At 40.4% G+C, this 18,079-nt stretch overlaps 1 protein-coding gene across 1 annotated transcript; it reads right to left on the minus strand.

Annotated features, from left to right (window-relative positions):
• Nucleotides 1–295: 295 nt before the first annotated feature.
• On the minus strand, nucleotides 296–10,922 carry paxbp1 (PAX3 and PAX7 binding protein 1). The gene is made up of 18 exons (XM_042499086.1): nucleotides 10,489–10,922; nucleotides 10,106–10,225; nucleotides 8,838–9,050; nucleotides 8,280–8,501; nucleotides 8,090–8,190; nucleotides 7,560–7,783; nucleotides 7,092–7,281; nucleotides 5,434–5,557; nucleotides 4,709–4,811; nucleotides 4,292–4,407; nucleotides 3,943–4,142; nucleotides 3,697–3,844; nucleotides 3,450–3,571; nucleotides 3,260–3,336; nucleotides 3,088–3,154; nucleotides 2,744–2,890; nucleotides 1,367–1,521; nucleotides 296–1,115 (listed from the first exon to the last, which is right to left on the minus strand). The coding sequence occupies exons 1-18, from the start codon at nucleotides 10,793–10,795 to the stop codon at nucleotides 995–997; spliced, it is 2,757 nt and encodes a 918-aa protein (XP_042355020.1). The 5' UTR covers nucleotides 10,796–10,922; the 3' UTR covers nucleotides 296–994.
• Between the last annotated feature and the right edge of the window lie 7,157 nt (nucleotides 10,923–18,079).

An 18,079-nucleotide genomic window follows, 5' to 3' on the forward strand; every position in this document is an offset into this window, starting at 1 on the left:
ATACAGAGGCTTACAGCAGCCCCGCCCGTTCATTACCATTACAGTTGTGCAAGAGCCATTAGCCCCAAACTGCAACAACCGGCAGGAGGCTGAAACCAACATCAGCTTTGTTAATATGATTTCACTTTAAAAGTATGATTAAGAGTTTTTGATTGACAATCAGCAATTCTACAGACCTTAATTTTAGACAGCTGCTCTTAACTTAATTTTGTATTGTCCCTGTTGTGGTCAGGTTATGCACAAAAACGTAACAATGCCACCTAATGAGCCACAGTTTTCACAAGATAACAATCATTCAAATTATTTTATTCACAGACAAATAAAATGCAAAAACAAAAGTCTTGCAGATGTGAGAAAAAAAGCTTTCAGCTATTGTGGAGTCATCGAGGCAGTCTGTAGGTGACACAGGAGGACTGTAACGTGAAGTGGAGATCCAAAAAAATAACCTTATCAACTGCGCCACAGTGTACTGTGAGACACATTTTTAAATTTTGCCGTGTCTTCCTTTCGGTCAACTACAAAATTTTTTTGGCATGTGTGGAAAAGTAGAGTATGTGAGAAAAACAAAAGGAGTTTAAGCAGTTCTTTTACACATAGCCTGGTTGAATATGGCATCAGTTTAGAGATCAGACATTATCCAAACATGCCAGTAATCCATATTGTTTATCCATAATAAATTATGCATTTAAAATACTGCCAGCGTAGTATAACCGAGTGGTATTTTTGAGCTGACAATACAAGGCCTCATTTCAGCATCGGTCCTGTGTTGAGCATATGCGCACAACTTTCTATACATTATTTACAATATTTACACCAGTTTTTTCTTAACCATGTCTTTTCAGGTGAGCTAGCAACTGTTGAGTGTTACTTCAAATCCATTTACACAAACTCCACCCCCCCCTCCCCCAGAAATCCAATTTTTGTGACCCCATGGCTTCAAATGTGCCAAACGTGACAACAGATGACCGAAAAGCTTCTGTTGCCGTGTCCTCCTTTACGACTTGGCTTCCAAAAGTGGCTTGATGTCTTTAATGCCATGCTCTTCTGCCACAGTGATGATGTGATCCAGAGCGTTCATGTGGCCCAGCAGCTTCACGACCTCTTTGACCTGCTCCCTGTTGGCAGATATGTGTTAAATGAGAAGCAGTTGGAACAAAAGCCCTAACATCACATCACAGCTTAAAGGAAGATATGAAAGGAGTCCTCTACAAACAGTACTTATTAAATGATGTAATCTGACAATGCAATCTTGTTGTAATCCTCCTGAAAGCACCTTCCAGAATATTCCAGCAGATGGAGCCATAATAACTGAATTCAAGTTCCCAACTTGGACAAATCTGTAAATGTGGAGCCTAGCGGAGCTTACTTTGCAGTACGTCGTTCCACGTCAGACCCGCCCAAACTGCTGCGGTACAGTGAGTTGGCCAGGTGGGTGAGGTAGCGACAGAGTGGCTCCAACTGAGGCAACGTCTGCTGGCCCTTCAGTCCAGAGAACCACTGCACTGGCAAACACTCCACCACCTGAAAAAGGTACAAGAACAAGGAAGAGTTATACACTCGCTCTGTGTCAGCCTGTTTACTGAGTCACAAATAGACAAGGTTGACCACCTGAGCCACCTGCTCCTCCACAGCAGGTGTGTTTGTCAAGTTAAGGCCGCTAGCTGTAAAAAAGGAACAGGCAAATGCAGCACAGCCTATCACACTGACAAGGGCTGGAATTGTATTATGAAACATGAGCACCTTTCATCAGATTGTCAGATCGAGGAGAAGAGCCAGTTTCGAAAGCTAAAACAGAATCTTTATTTTTAGACTTGATGGGCACATCATGTTCTAAAAAGGAGCCGATGAAATGAAAACCACATTTTCCCAGATTAAATCCTATGTGCCTGTGTTTTTTGATCATTTATCTCTTGTCATATCCCAAATATGTGTGAAAAAGTTACATCAAAATCCTTCTCTGTGCTCTCTCTGGAAAACCAGGTAAAACAGTTTCAAATGTTTGATGACTCTCCCTGCACCAAGGGGTGTTTAGAAAAGTTAATCCAATCAAATGACACTTTGATTTACTCACTAGCCAGAACGCTCATACAAAACTGCACATCACCGCGTTTCAGCTGTAAAAGCTATTAGAGAAATCTGAAGAGAGATAGGAAGAAATATAATTGGAGCTCAGTGGGTAAAACCTTTGTTTTAATTTCAAAAAGAATTTGGCTGAGGTCTAATTTATTCATCTCTCCCTCGTCCACCTCCTGATATAAAAGTGAGGAAGGTACGTGTGAAGTCAATAGTCGCAGCTCACACTAAAACCTAAGCTCACCCCCTTTTTAGCTGTCCAATCGAATGCGAATTATTTGATTAAAAATCCTCTTGTAAATGCACTCTGCTCAAATATTCAGTTTCATTTGGAAATACATCACAGTACAGAAGCTAAAGACGTTCTTACTTCTGTTTCACTGGGACTTTAAATACAGAATTAGTCTCTGGAATCATTTTGAAACCTACATTTAGGTGTAATATCCACTCTTACTGCAAGGGGGGAAGATGAGGGAGTAAAAATTGAATAATTAAATGTACCACAGCAGACCATAGTCAAAAGAGCAGATGTGTCTCCTCTGCACCTGCTCTTAATAATGTTGCTCAGTTTCAGTGATTTCACTCAACAATCCAGTTAAGCTGAACAAGTATTCTGACTATATGAGCTCGGCTGTGTATTCATTCACAAATGAAAGCATGTTGCTCTTACCTTCTGGCATTTTGGAATATTGTCCTCCCCGGTATCTGTGGTCTGCAGTGCGGAGAGGATGTATCTATTCAAAGTGCTGTCCAACGCCAGATCCCGAAGACAGGAAATGGACAAGATACCATCCCACTGCAGGATGTTGCCCAGCAGCTAGGACAGAAGCACAAAAGCATATAATGTCAATATCAAAATAATTCTATTCACAAATGTATGTGTCACCATCGGTGGTTAGTGTACAAACTATATCAAGGACACGCACGTTCATAAATGATAAACGTTTATATTAGTCGTGTATGAATATAAACAATTTACAAACAACGCTGTATTTACTCCACCTTTGAACATACCTTCACACAGGACCAGAACTGCCTCTGGTAGAATAAGTAAGGACTGCTATTCTTGTTCTCCAACACACTAAACAAAAGCAAAAAAAACACACTTTCAATCAATTATAAAGTTCCATCATACGAACTGAAGAAATACAAAATGGACGGGGCTAATGGCAGTTGTGTTACATACTGTTTTGGGTAGAGTGGAAGAAAGACATCTTCATCCAGAGTTCGCCTGGTCCTGAAGACAATAGTTTTCAAAAGCTCCTGATAAAAGGGAAAAAAGGAAATCAAGATGACATTTGATTTACAATAAAAGCTAAAGTAATCTCCTGTTTTACAGACAAGGTGCTTTATTTTTATGTATGAGTGGACGGTACCTGTGTGTACCGGTTGTCCCCATGCAGCACAGTGGGGTAACCTTTCATTAGTCTGCGAATGAAGCCCACCAGCCTGGCTGTCTGACTGTTTGACAGCGGGTCCCACACTTGCTCTGCCAACACTGACAGACACACACACACATACACAAACCAATACATAAATAAACATGGAATATTTTGTACCGGTCTGCATTGTTATGCTGAGAAAATCTCAGTATGCTGGGAGCAGCTGTGTGGGTTACTCTACCTGTCAGTTTGGAGAGGATGACCTTCTCCACAATAGCAGGCAGCAAGCTGATATCCCCATCTCCTCTCTGCAACATGCTGTGCTCCTCAAAGCCGTAAAACAACAGCGACTCAAACCAGAGCATGTACTCGAAATTTGCACACTGAGCCTGGGCAGGGGAAAAAAAGACGAGTGGATTTCTGAATTTATCCCGATTTAAAAAAAAGGAAAATGCTGCACTAAAAAAAAAAAAACCACACGCCTTACCTCGAGAGGGTTCCATGTAATCAGCTGCAGGCGGACTAAAGGGCTAAAGAGTCTGGGCAGACAGAGGCCTATGTAAGCATCTCTGTAGCCGTCGGCATATTCTCTCCTCCATACTTCAAAATGGGATTTGATGCAGTCAAGAGAATGAAAGTCCTCCACCACATCCTCAAATACTTTCTTACATTCCCTGATGATACGATCTGAATGGGATGAAATGCTTTCGTAAGGCATGAGCTTCAGGATGTCTGATGCATATTATGTCCTAGTTAAATCACATTTAATCAACACATTTGCCAATTCTCCTCGTTATGTTTGATGCTGTAATTTTTGCAGCAATTTAATGATGTACCTCTTTCCATGTTGAAGCTGGTGATGTCAGTAGAAGTCTCCTCATCATCAGATGATAAGCCTTCTTTATGCTCAGCCCTCTTTCCGTTCTGCTCTCTAGCTTGTCGCCGCCGAGTTCTGCACCCACCCACAAGCACAGACGCAGACAATTAAAACCAAGGACAGAATTTATGATGAACTGACTCCTTCAAAGTCTGAACTTTCTGAACTCTCTTGCATGGCAAACTATGCTTTATAAACCTTGCCACAATCACAGTTGTATTTTTGCAAAGAAAAACGCAAAAATCTGCAAGTTTTGGCTTTTTCGTTGTCTGAGACAAGCACAAGAACACAGACACGAACCAGTACCATTGGCCTAGAAACATGTAACATAAATACAGATCCTGAACATGTTTTTGAGTACAACTGAGCTTCATACCGCCGTGCTTCTCTTTCTGCTATCCTCCTCTGACGACTGTTCTCCTGGTATGCTGCGCGGTCTCGACCAAAAGAGTCCAGATTAGGAGCCATGACGGCTTTATCTGCAAGAGACAGGAGCCATGTTAAAACCAGCAATGGAAGGCTGAAACAACCCATAACTCATAATTCTTTTTCTTGGCCCTCGATATCTCATGAAATATAAAGTACTCAAATATATAATCATTCAGAATACTTTAAAATAAAGATGATGCAAGGGCAAGTGATAGGCATAGGTAAAATGATCAAACAAGTTAAAATACAGACACTAAACCTCTGAATATAAAAAGTAACATCAGCAATAAGACATCGTATTAATTAAAAATAATTTTGGTATCATTCATTTTCTAGTCACTTACCTGGCGGCAACTTCCTACATGTTACAGTGAAAGTGACAAAGTGGCAAGTCACCAACAGATATTTTTTTTATCTTTAACTTAGTGACTCATTGCTTGAGATGAGTCCCAGCTGACTGTGAGACTCCAATAAAGAGAAACCAAAACGGCTCCTCCAATAAAACAGTTCTCATTTACATACATGCTCACTCAACCTTAATCACACTCACACAAAAGAATGTGAACAGCACACACACACACACACACACACAAACACAAACACACACTCTCACATACAGAGAACTAACGAGGCTGTTCAAATAAATCATAAAAACCTTCAAGATGGACTGACTTGAAAGGCTTGCAAACTCCGCCGATTCATCTTTAATATCATCCTGTCTTCTCTGGACAAGTCGTGAGGCCCGTTGCCTTAGTAACTGGTGCATGGCAGCCTCCAGCTCCAGGACAGCAGGCACCTGAAAGATATGATGCCTTCTGTGACCTCTGACCCAAACAAAAGCGGGGCTCCGAATCACAGGGGTGTCTTGCTGGAGGGAGAAGAGGAGCATGATGGCAAAATAAAACTGGAACCAAAGTTTTACTCGTGTCGGGTGAAAACTTGAGCGTCTCTAAAATGTCAGATGCTTAAACACTATGGACTTTTTTTTCAGCCAATGGTTTAAAATGAAACTACTGACAAAACAAATTGAAAGGATCAGTGTGTAGGATTTTGTGGCATCTAGCAGTGAGGATTGCAGATGGCAGCCATGTAAAACTTCTTCCATGTGCCAAGTATTAAGCCCTGGTTGGGATTCCTTTAGTGTTCATTGTTCAGGAGGTTTTCAGCAGGAGCTGAATTATCTACAGAGGTCTCTTCCTCTCCAAAACAATCGGACCAGGTGATGAAAACCGGTAGAAACGCTAAAAAAAAGTAGTTTCACTATATGTTTTTTTTAAATCTGTGTTGTTCTAACGCTGTAAAGGCTTGTTGTGGAGGGGCTGCTAACTATGTTGCCCAACATGAAAACACAAATGGCCCTATCTAAAGCTAGTGTTCAGTTCATCTGTTCTGGGCTGCTGTAGAAACATGGTGCAACTTGGCAAGCTCCGTGTACAAGGATCAGCTCCGTATGTAAATATAAACAGCTCTTTCTAAGGTAACAAAAACATGACGATTCTTATTTTCAGGTGATTATACTAAAACATGCTTGTTCTATCTTATTCCGTTTCTGCCAAAACGATTCCCATAAATCTTACACACTGGACCTTTGAAGTTAATTGATTAAAACCAAAAGCATGTAATAAAATTGAAGAGTTTAAGGTTTTTACCCAACATTGACAGTATACAGTTCCAGTCTCGATGTTTATACTGTATTAAAGACTCCATTCTAAGTCATACTGATTGGTTAGTTATCATCACCTAACAGGGTTAAAAACAGACATTAGTGTAGTTGAGGAAACACACTGGCATCCGGCAGGCCATGTTCCATGTAGCTGCTGCTCTGCTGCTGTAGGATCAAGACTGAATTATTCAGTTAAGACATGCATTTAGTAAGTAGATATAGGTGCACAAAAATAAAGCTTGATCAGAGATATATCATTGTTTAAAAAAAAAAACTGGACTCATCTCTGTGAAGCTCAGAAACTAAAGTATATGGCTGGCTGCCAACTACACTGGCTTTTCATCTTTTTCATCAAAAAACAAAACAAGTGCAAAAGCATGCCTCTGATATAAAATTACAAAATGAGATCAGTTGTGAAGCAACTGGTGCATACATGGAGTGTACTCCAAGTAACTAATTTGCAGTCACATTGGCTTGTCAATACTGTTAACTAACATCAAAAGTGGTATCTAAACTTAAAAATGGTCCTTTTATGACTCTGAAATAGTGTTTCACCATATGGATTTATTCTTAGATTCTATGGCTTTCAAATCAGCATTAAGTGATGAGAGATCACAGACACAAAACGGAAAACAGCTAATCAGAGAGCACATAAATTCTCCCTTACCTTTTCACTGAAACACTCAAGCAAGTCTCCAACATACCCTCGCATCTCTTGCAAGAATTTATATTGATCTGCATTGTCATTGGACGAGCCCTCCAGCTGCTGTATGGCGCTCTCAGAGGCAGCTAGGTCTTCTTCAATCTGTTTGTAGCGCCTGGCGTTTGCTTCGTGGCCTGCACGCATTTGAGTGAGCCTATAGACACATGACATACAGGGAAAGACGGTAATGATGACTTAGATGAGGAAAAACAAAGCTAGTCTAATAATCACTGACATACACTGAGCAGAACATTGCTTTAGAGTGCACCCGTCCAATACGAACATAATGAAAACAGATTTACAGGAGACAAGGAGCTCCCTCTCTGACCCTTAGATCTGTGGATAGCTTTGCTGGACCACAGCACACAAAGATGGCAGCAGCTGAGGTGGAGACTGACATTAGATGTTGCAGGAGTCTTCTACTGAACCTACCTATCCTGCAGGCGTTTCTTTACCAGATCAATGGATACCGGGGTTAGATCACTAATAGGGGTGCCGTAGTGAACAGAACCATTGTCTGCTCGGCCAGTTGGCTTGGAAGTCTGTGGGGCCACTGTGCTGTAGGAGAAAGGCATGCTGTACGAAGAGCCGTAGGGTTGGCTCTCGTAGCTGTTCTGGTAGTAGACTGTGTTGTCCTCTGGCTGGCTGCTTTGGACCTAGTCATCGAAAACAAGGAAAATACATATTGCATTTAGTAGGGGTAGGAGATATGGCCCTAAAATATTATCATGATCATTTTAACGATATTCTTAATGATATAACAAAAATGATCTCTGATTTCTTAAGTTTGCAAACAGTAACTCAGAGTGTTGTGAAAAATCACAATTTTCAAAATTGTTGATGTTGTCCAAGCAACAAGAACAAACCAAATGACATTCAATATACAATGATATAAAATGGCAAAAAGCATTATTTAGCAGAATGCATGACTGTTCACACTTCAGAGACTCAATATATCTTACCTGGGGTATGCTGATTCCTTTCCTAATCTGCTCCTGCTCCCAACGGCTCACCTCCTCATCCTGACCCGTATCCAGCGCCTCATCGTCACTGCCCTCAATACCTGTACACAAAGAGCATGTTCAGGTCTTAGGTACAACTGATTCAAAACAGCAGTATACAGTCAGTGAACAGTCATATTTTTTACAGTACCTATCTCCTCTGCAATCTTCTGTCTCTGGCTTTTGTTCTTGACAGCACTGAAGCGGATCCTCTTCTCTTCCTCATCTTCGTCATCACTGGCATCTTGGTCTTCTCGTACCATACGTTTCTTGGGAGCCTCCGTCTCAACCAGAGGGGCTTCACCCCCCAGCTCTCTGGCCAGTTGCCGTCGCTTTCTGGCAGCATGGATGAATGCTGCATCAGGGATCTCCCCTAGAGTAAGAGAGAAGCAGGTGTTGATCTAAATGCTTGTTTGAGTGTGTGTACAAATACCAAAGTGTCTGAGGTTTGGAGGGATAGAGCTGTATATGTTGAGGTTAAAAGCACTTTCAAGGGGATTTTAACAACATATTAGCAGACCAATTACTTAGAGAGGGAGTATTCTTCCTCTTAGGTAACACTCTGGAGGAGTACAGCGCTATCATCATCAGGATTTGGCCCATTCTTTACAAAAGCACCAGTGATAATAGTTGAAACACTAAATAAGCATTTAAATTTCAGTGTGTGTGTGCATGTGTGTGTGTGTGTGTGTGTGTGTGTGTATGCTACCTGGTCTAAGGCTGCTAAGGGAGGAGAGAGTGTTGAACGTTGCTCCGGCATTGTTGCTCCTGGAGACTTGACCTTGTCCCTGGCCGCCTTGACTCTTCGTGTCTTCTGCCTGCTCATCGGCACTGTCCACCTCCATTTCTTCCTCCCCTTGTTCACTTCCTGCTCTGCTGATAACTTCCTCTTTGATGGCAAGCACAGGCTGAAGTGGAGCATCTTAGGAAAACCAGATGCAGAGAAAGATGAGCCAAGAGACTACTAGATCTAACAAACTCCCATTACGTTTACATTATAGCCATTTAACCGGCATTTAAGGGTGGTTGATATTATGCTTCATGTTACAGGGCACTCTAGCCCGTTTAGATACACTAATTGGGTTGCTCAATAATAGAAATAGTTTTAAAGTGAAATATGGGAATCAGCCAACATAATGATTTCTGTCGATATCACAAACTTTTTTTTTTTTTAAATTGACAAAGTGAACACAGACAAAACATCGACCCTACGTTAAAGTTTTAATACAATACAATAAAACTGTAATTGCATTGTATTTTATGTCTCCATCTGCTGGTGGGCCATCACAATACCAGCATGCATAATGATTTTAATTTCAACTCAGATGAGTTTTGATGATCACGAAAATTAGGTGGTGAACAAAGTGGATTTGTCAATAATGGCATCGGTTATCAGCCAAAAGAGTAGTTTCATATAGCAAAAAATCCAACCGTGCATCCCTAATAACAACATCAATATATGGAATCTGAGTATTTTAGGTAGGATGAGTGAGGATCAGGCTGTGAACATGTGCTGATAACATGCACAAACCTTGACATTAATGTCTGTCAGTTTATCTGCTGATAATATTAACATCTCTATTTCTTTCAATAATACAATATTGGACAAAAATGTTGACTGACGGTCCTGGTATACTATTGTCCCTACAGATGGCAACACTATGGAGGGATAATTTTTGCTGGATGCATACCAGTACAATACATAAGCTCTACCCAAAGGGGATCTCAGAGATCCTTTCCTATTGTGGAGCACAGCATGTTGTATTTTACCCACAGGTTTCTTAATATTGGTTAAGATGTGGACTGTAGAAGCATTTTAAATGATTTTATGACAATGGTGTGCATCAATTTAGATTCATACTGTGCCACTTTTGGTGTCAGACATTGTGATTGTAAAGTCAGCTGCTTTTGTCAAAGTGACTTTATGTGACAGCACAGGAGACAGACAATGTATCACATAAAAGTGAGCTATCCCACCTGATTTGATTTCCTGTTTGACTCCGGACTTCTCCAAATCCTCCTTGTATTCTTTCTTCAGCTGCTTGACGATCTTCTTGCTGTGATTGGATTTCTTCACCCTGAACACCTCGGATCCCTCTGTTTACAAACAGGTCATGCGAGAAAGTGAGTCGAGTTAACCCTGCACATCATCCAAATTAAACTGGCGACCACGAGAGCAATTCCCGGCAGCACAAGGAAAGTAGCCAACGAGCTATGATGGTTTCTGCATTTACAAATACGACTTCGTATCCTAAGTAGTAGAAACAGACAGTGTTACTTGAACCTGTCAGGACAACACGCTGTCTTTAGCTAACGTTAATCGGCTAGCTAACTTAGCATTGATTAACAAGTTAGCTTACCTTCGTCATCGTCAAAACTCAGCAAACTGGCTTTCGTGGGTACAGGCACCGCAGCTGTAACGACATCTCTGCTTTTCTTTTCTTTCTTAACAGTTCTTACGCTAGCTAGAAAACCATTGCTGTAGCAGTTGTCGGTGCTGCTCGGTGCTCCGGTAACGCTGCTGTGGGAAGTCTCCATAAACGGGATTTCCTCCACGGCGGGCCCGAACGATGTCGGCAGCAGCGGCGGCTGCCGACTCTCCTCCTGCTCGTCCTCGTCGGAGTCATTCCTCCGCCGAAAGTTGGCTCGTTTCGCCTTTTTGAACATTATAGTTATCTGCTAATTACAATGGTTCATGCTATAACACGGGACACCTTATAATTGTGCCTCGACCAGAAGGTAATTATCCTCACATCGCCAGTCGACCATTTTCTGTCAGGAGTGCGTTTCTTCTTCGTCTTCACAGATTGAGGCTGAGTGCAAACATCAGAGGCACAGTACTGCCCCCAGCTGGCCAACCACACGAAATACACAAATAATAAAATAGAAATAGTGAATAAAAAAAACATTTTGATTTAAAATGATCCGCGTGAATTGTCAGATTTATTTGTTGCGAAAGTGTACATGAAATACGAGGCTGATAATGAAAATAAGGATTTTGTTCAAACCACGTGGTACAAATACCCTACAGAAATCAATTATTTTTTTTATTGTATTATATTTAGTGTTTGGTTTTATCATTAAACTGTAATTATTCTTCTCGTTCAAGTGATTGCTTAATGTTTAAATTTCCTTGGAGAAAATGCTGAATTTGGAAAAACTGCTTTTAGTTTTTCTGCTGCGTCTACCTGGAACATCTCATAACCTACATTCAAACTCAACATCATTGTTACTATAGGCCAATATAATTACTCTAACTGTTTTTAATGGTGTTCGGCCTGTTGTTGTTTGTTCTTTGTGTTTTCTGTGCTCTTGACATCACTGAAAATGGGGGCTTGCCCTCTGATTTCTTGAGACTTAAATAATGGTTGAATGAACAAATGATTTTAAATGTATGATTGGCATGACAAAGGCAAAAGAAACTACTTGTCATCCTAACGAGATCACTAGGCAGTATAATTAACCTTTATATCATTATGCTCACAATTTCTTAATGATGTTAATTATCTGAGATTACAGTATGGAAACTATTAATATCCTGTCTACATGACATGTAATCCTGGAGCACTGACATTTCTAAATGTGTGTCCGAGCTATTGCATTCTTGTGACAACTCATAACAGTCATAACAAAGAGCATCTGACAGTGAAAAACAATATCCTTGTGAATTTTCAGAACTCAACTATTGTACTCAAGGTTGAAGGAATTATTGATGATGCCGTTATAACATATAAGGTTGACTTTGACAGCTAAAAAAAATAACCCAATATGATAGTTTCCAGTAATGTAATCTCACTGTGATGTATTCATGGTTCATTGGTGTTTGACAGAAAAGCCTGCAATGCAGCATATGTCCTTGTTTTATATCAAATAGCCCTGATAGAGAACTCGAGGGAGTGCCAACTCTGCATTTTCAATTGAATGACTCTTGACATCTGTAATTTATATCAATGAAACAGTCTTAATCTAAGTCTTGACCTAACTATTTGCATACATTGTGAAGTAGCACTGAACCACTGAGTTTTTCTGATTGGGTCCATTTGTAGAACAGTGAAATGCTTGTCTATTTAATTGATAAAACTAATTTTGCATTCACATTAGCAAGGGCATGGGTTTTGTCTCAATAATTATTATGTAAGTGGGGGCCAGGGTGTCCTTCCACAAGACATTTTCAGCATCAAACACTTCATTTTCTGCATTTCGGTGAATTTTTATGCACCATTTGTGCCTTCTTGCATCAATTTATGGCAAAACATTTCAGGGTACTTCCTGCTTCAACTTAATTGCTTAACCTCTTTCCTGTTTTATTTTATGATTGCAACAGTTGCTTGTAAGGTTGCAAACTGCCATCACCTAGTTTACTGGAGGCACCGCTGGGCCTTTGAGTAGCGTTCTTGCAGTTTGTCAAAATAAAAGCCCTCTGCTTCTTTCATGTTTTTTGTATTGAAGGGGGCATATGCACATGTACTAAATATTTAGGTGGACGTGTCCTCTGTATCACCTTTAAAAATCTACATCAGAGCACATTAGATAGATAGATAGACCTTTCCATACCTCTTCTCTTACAAATCCCTTTTTTCTCTCAAAATTGGTCTCTTTTCATTTTAGCTCATGTCATTCACCCCTCATTATCTCTGGGCTATTCCTTTCACTTGCCTACCTACCTGACGACAGCTTTCTGAAAAATAGTCTGGAAAAAATGAAAGATCCATACCTCTAAACTGCACTTTATTGCCCACAGTATGTATGGTGGCATGTTACACATTACAGACTATGGAAGAGTTGAGCGGAGCATATGTCTCTCCTGATAGGAACAGATAATATGCATTAAGGACTACGACAGCATCCAGTTCCTTTAATAAATGCCAGACATGAGCTGCAGTTAGCGAGGGTCATTACAGAGCCATTACTTGACACAGTGTAGTGTGCGCTGTGGTAGTGATAATAACTGCTGAAATTAAAGTGTCACCACAGATGAAGCTGGAGTGATATGTTGTGATTAATTAACATCAAGATGACCCTTTGCCATTAAAACGATAATTGGAGATAAATATCTTCCCATTAATGGTAGCATTCGTTTTTAAAGTCCCAGAGTCCTCTTTGTCTCCTCAACACATTCACATCCACCATTAAAGCAGGAATCTTTATTCTTGATACAGTAAGATTAATCTGGATATAGCTGAATTTCATAAATATACTAACTCTAGTTTCATATCTGTGGGTCTGTCTTTGAAGCACTAAACTGATACAAGTTTCGTCTGTATACAATGTTACATAAATAAGGAACTTACTGCAACCTGTCACCATGTCCATGGTTGTTCTAGCATTTTACCACGATGGGACCTTGACGACTCCTCACCTGGAATTCCCAAACCTGAACTCTTTTTTGGATATAAGTATTTTAAATAGCAATATCTTCTGCACAAATATTTTTTTCTCAAACTGTGAATGGTCTTTATTTCTCAATTTCGACATTCAGAATCCATTAATAGTTGTGCTCAGATGAAGTGACTGTGTTAAAGCAGCTGGGTCATGGGCGTAATGTGAGACAGTGGGCCCCTGGGCAGATACATGCAAGAGCCCCCACCACCTCACCTACATAAGAGCAAGTGGCACAAATGTTCTACTTATTTAGCCTCTGTTTGTGATTGTTATGTGTGTCTTTTAGTTGTTATGCATCATATTGTGTCTCTTTGTAATAAGTGGGCGAGGGGGGTGGGATGAGAGAGGGGGAACCTGACACTCTGGCCCCTTGGGCCTGTGCCCAGTATGCTTGCACACTAATCCATGAGCCAGGTAATCAGCAACAGTTAAGCATCTTATCAGTTGAACAAAGTTTAAAAGACAAAAGTGGCCTGGCCTTAGTGCCAAAGGGAATACCTCAAGGTTAAAATGAGACACACAAACTTGAACTGATAGTTCTTAAGTGCCTCAGCCAAACAGGAGCATGAAATTGATCTAAATACCACTTGGGGGCACTGCAGCACCTTAATAAGCACAAGGCCTTGTCTTATTTGTGGCCAAGGTGCGCTCATAGTTCACTCATGTATAAATGCTAATGAAATACAATGACATTTCCTGATCCAGTGAATGTATCTGAAACAAGCCAGCATGAATATAGATGACATCAATACTGCTACTCAAAGGTTCATAAGGCTCATCCAATCACTCCTCTTATCGCTAAGAGGAGGCTGTCGCTGTGTGACCATTTTGGGTGATTATTTGTATAAGAAAAGCAATTTAATTTGTGTGAGACGTATATCATTATTTGTCTGGTGGTTGCGTGTGTGCAGGGGACCGTGGTAAAAGGGAGCAGTCTTTTCTTCTTTGAGTAGTGCAGCAGGAGTGATGCCACTTTGAATTGCCCCTGCAGGATACAGTAACTATAAAAGCAAAGTTATAGAAGCCAAGGTTTCATTTGCACTGATGGAACAAACATCAGGGTTGAATAACCCAGCTTATTAAATACACAGTGTGCGTGTCAAGAGGTAATGAAGATGGAATGAGAAAGAAAAAAAAGAGGCGCTATAATAGAGGCACAAGAGGATCTGAACCTTCCACCTTTTACTGAGGACTTCCATTAATGCAAGGCTATGTATATTAGTTTAGACAAAATGAAGATGTCAAAACTTATCATTTTTTAAAACAAACAGTCATCCCTTAAAGCATATGACTCATGAAACCATGTACTTTTGCTTTCATGAATGCAATCATGCTCTGATAATAGAGGGAGTCCATTTTCTCTAAAGACAGAAATCTAATTTTGGAGCTCTTCATACGTCCCAGTGCTCTCAGGTAATAGCGTCCTTTGAAGACAGAAGATTAATGTTGCGATACAAGCACACATGTAAAGCTGCAAAAAATGACTACTGTGGATAACTAATTATACTTATCTCTAACAGGGGATCAGGATTCACTGAGGTAATTTCTGTTTAGATTCCCTGTATGCTTTGTGCTACCAGAGTACATCATTCCTCGACCAGCAGAGGAGAAAAAACAAGTGCGTGAGTCAGGCTATACTGGCCAGTCTTACTATCAATCACTAAGACGAAATCAAGTATCTAACTGCCTCCGTTACCAGGGACACAAGCTATTTGAACTCAAATGGAGCCAAAAGCTCTGACAACCAGCAACACACATTCGAGACACGTGTGTGGACTGTCTGAGAGGCATTTACTGTGTAGAGAGAAGAAAATGGCACCATCCATTCGCTTTGTGTTTTGCGTGCTTGTGCAAAGTCCATTTAAGTCCATCCTCCTATAGGTGACATAGGCAGCCAACTAGGACGCCACCCAGAGGTTTAGAGTAAAAGAACAGGAAAAGTAAAAAGGCATTTGGGGGAACCAGGGGTGTGTCTGGAATATTCGGCTATCAGGGGCATAGCCCTGATCTGTTTTGGGGGGTCCAGAGCGAGAACTTTTTTTGATGAGCAAATGCTCTTTTATGCACTCTGGCATATTCTGTACCCTGAAAAAAGAACAAAAAACATTTTAAACTGTCCGGATTCATCATGAATTATGCAGTAAAAATATTAGTGGTTGTTAGTTATCAGTGTTACTTTTAGAAACAGAACAAATTACAACTGCTATTATTTAAAATGAATTGACTAGATTTACAAAAATATTTAAAACTGTGATTTTGATCAACAACATCATATTATTTTTGAAGGCTGTAATGCAGTGGTTCCCGATTGGTGGATCATGGTCCAAAAGTGGGCTGCGGTCCCACACTCAATGGACCGCAAGTGACTGAAGTACAGTGAATTAATGGCAAAAAGCTTTTATTCTGAAGTGCTGTTTCTTTTGTTATATTCCAGCAATATGTTTTATTTCTTTGTGTTCTACGCCAACGTGTTGTTTACAATTTATGAAACAAAAGTGAATATGTGGAAATTTATTAAGTGGGGACCGTTAACTGATGTCTAAGGAGAAATGTGACTGGACCAGTTGGGATCCTATGCTTTAATGCATAATGTATGGATATATATATATATATATAAATATATACATATATATCATGGCTGAAGCCTTGAAGCCTTGCAGGGCACAATGCAAAAACAAGACGACGCAATTTGCAAATTTGGATTTCTGTGTTCTCTTATTGTCTGTTATTTATTAGTGTTGTTTGTTGGCAAATTGGGTTTTTTTTTTTGTGTTTTTCCAATTAGCTCTTATTCTTGTGTAATAAATACAATAAATGTTAAATATAATTATAACTAGGGCTGGGTGAAATGGCCAGAAATGCAATCATGATGAAAATGTTCTTATCAGTAAATATTCATAATTATTACAACGAACGTCAAATCATTATTTTGCCTAGTTTAAAGGCTGTTTTTTGCTCCTGATTTAAAGATGAAGAAACAATATGACTAAGTGTGGTTTCAACTATTATTTATTATCACAACACTTGCCCAAAAGTAGAGTATTTCCCAAATCTGTAGATTCAAAACAATTATATAATCTAACACTGCTTGTAAAAACAAACTGATGACTGTTACCATGTAAAACGCAGATACAACTTACAGAACCTACATAAACATGGATCCAAATGGTTCAAAAGGTTTTTAAGTCGTGACATTAAAACTAAAAACTGTTGCCCCCAGTTTGCCCTAATCAACATTTCCAGTTTCAAGGACAAGAGGACTCAAATACTTGAGAAATGCAGGGAAAGCTTTCGTAGGGTAATATGCTAGGTCCGGTACAGTGCATGTGTGTCAGTGTGAGTATTTCTCCTCAGCTTGTGTCACATAGCAGAGCTTTCTGTGTAGTGACGATCTGACTGGATTACGGGTGTAGGGATGTGTTTGTCTCAGGTGTTACCCCGCACCCGTAGTGAATACCGCAGTGACCTCCAACTGCCTCCTTCATGCATTAGAATAAAAACTGACTTTACCCATTTCATGCTTGACTGAGGCCATTCTTTCCCCCCAGCCTTTCGTTAAATTATCTTCGCCACCACTCCCCCTGCACCTCTACAACACCGCACACAACACCCGCATTTCCCATCTTTTAGGTAAAGCAGTTGTTGTGTGCAGAGTTGTAGGAGTGCAGGTAGAATAGTGGCAAAGATATTTTAAAGAAAGTATGGAGGAAAAAAGTTGTCTCAAACTGCGGTGTCAGCAACATCACCTTTCCTTTCTGCCAACCCTTCTCCTCCCTCTCCTCCTCTTCCTCCTCTCTCATCTATCACTCAAGCTTACATCAAAGCCTAATCATAGAGAGCCATAGTTTTCACATCCTGTCCAGGTAAGGAAACTCTGTCAGGACTTTTGCTCACATGTACATTTAGGCACATCTCCTGCTTGCATACATGTTTCTCAAAGCCTGTCCCTCTCCTGACAACGTCTCCCCCTTTTCCGAGCAGGCGTTGGACTCATTTTGAGGATTCAAGAAAACCAGCATCTGTAACCCCTGACAAGGGAGAAACAGAAACATGCTTTCAAAGACTTACTTCCCCACAGCACCTTAAAGCAAAGCGGATGGATAAAGTTGAGGAAGAAGGTGGAGGAGACGATGCGCCTGATTAAAGAGAACACAGAGAGAAAATTATGATATTTAAACCCACTTTGAAGCCTCAAACTGGTAAATAAATGATGTGCTCAAGAAGACTCAAGAAATGGCTGCGGCTCCTACACCTGCGGCTCAATGCTTAAATATTCATTTCCTGTCATAGTCACAAACACTTGAGTACGTGTATAGCTTATAAGAGTGAGTGTGTGTTAAAGATGCATGTTGAATTAGAAAGCAGCGTGCGCCGAGAGATGTTGCTCACAAACTGCTGTCTTCAAGTGCATGTGGAAGAGAAGAAGAGAAGAGAAGGGAGAGAATTCGGGATTTATTTTCCTCCTTAATGATCTACTCAAACATCCTCCAAACCCCCTCATCAGCGGACAGCACAGCGGAGAAGAAGAGAAAGCCCTCCGTGCTTTTCATCCTCTCTCTTACTATTCTT

Source organism: Plectropomus leopardus, chromosome 13 (assembly GCF_008729295.1).
Source record: "Plectropomus leopardus isolate mb chromosome 13, YSFRI_Pleo_2.0, whole genome shotgun sequence".
NCBI classification, from domain to species: Eukaryota; Metazoa; Chordata; class Actinopteri; order Perciformes; family Serranidae; genus Plectropomus; species Plectropomus leopardus.

What these genes read in the sequence shown, in the direction of transcription:
- paxbp1 (XM_042499086.1), bottom strand. Translation starts at nt 10,795, where the DNA reads ATGTTCAAAAAGGCGAAACGAGCCAACTTTCGGCGGAGGAATGACTCC. An exon ending in CAAACAGGAAATCAAATCAG is followed by an intron (nt 9,051 to 10,105) that starts GTGGGATAGCTC and finishes GGTTTTCCTAAG; the next exon opens with ATGCTCCACTTCAGCCTGTG. An exon ending in GGAGTTTGCAAGCCTTTCAA is followed by an intron (nt 4,812 to 5,433) that starts GTCAGTCCATCT and finishes TGTCTCTTGCAG; the next exon opens with ATAAAGCCGTCATGGCTCCT.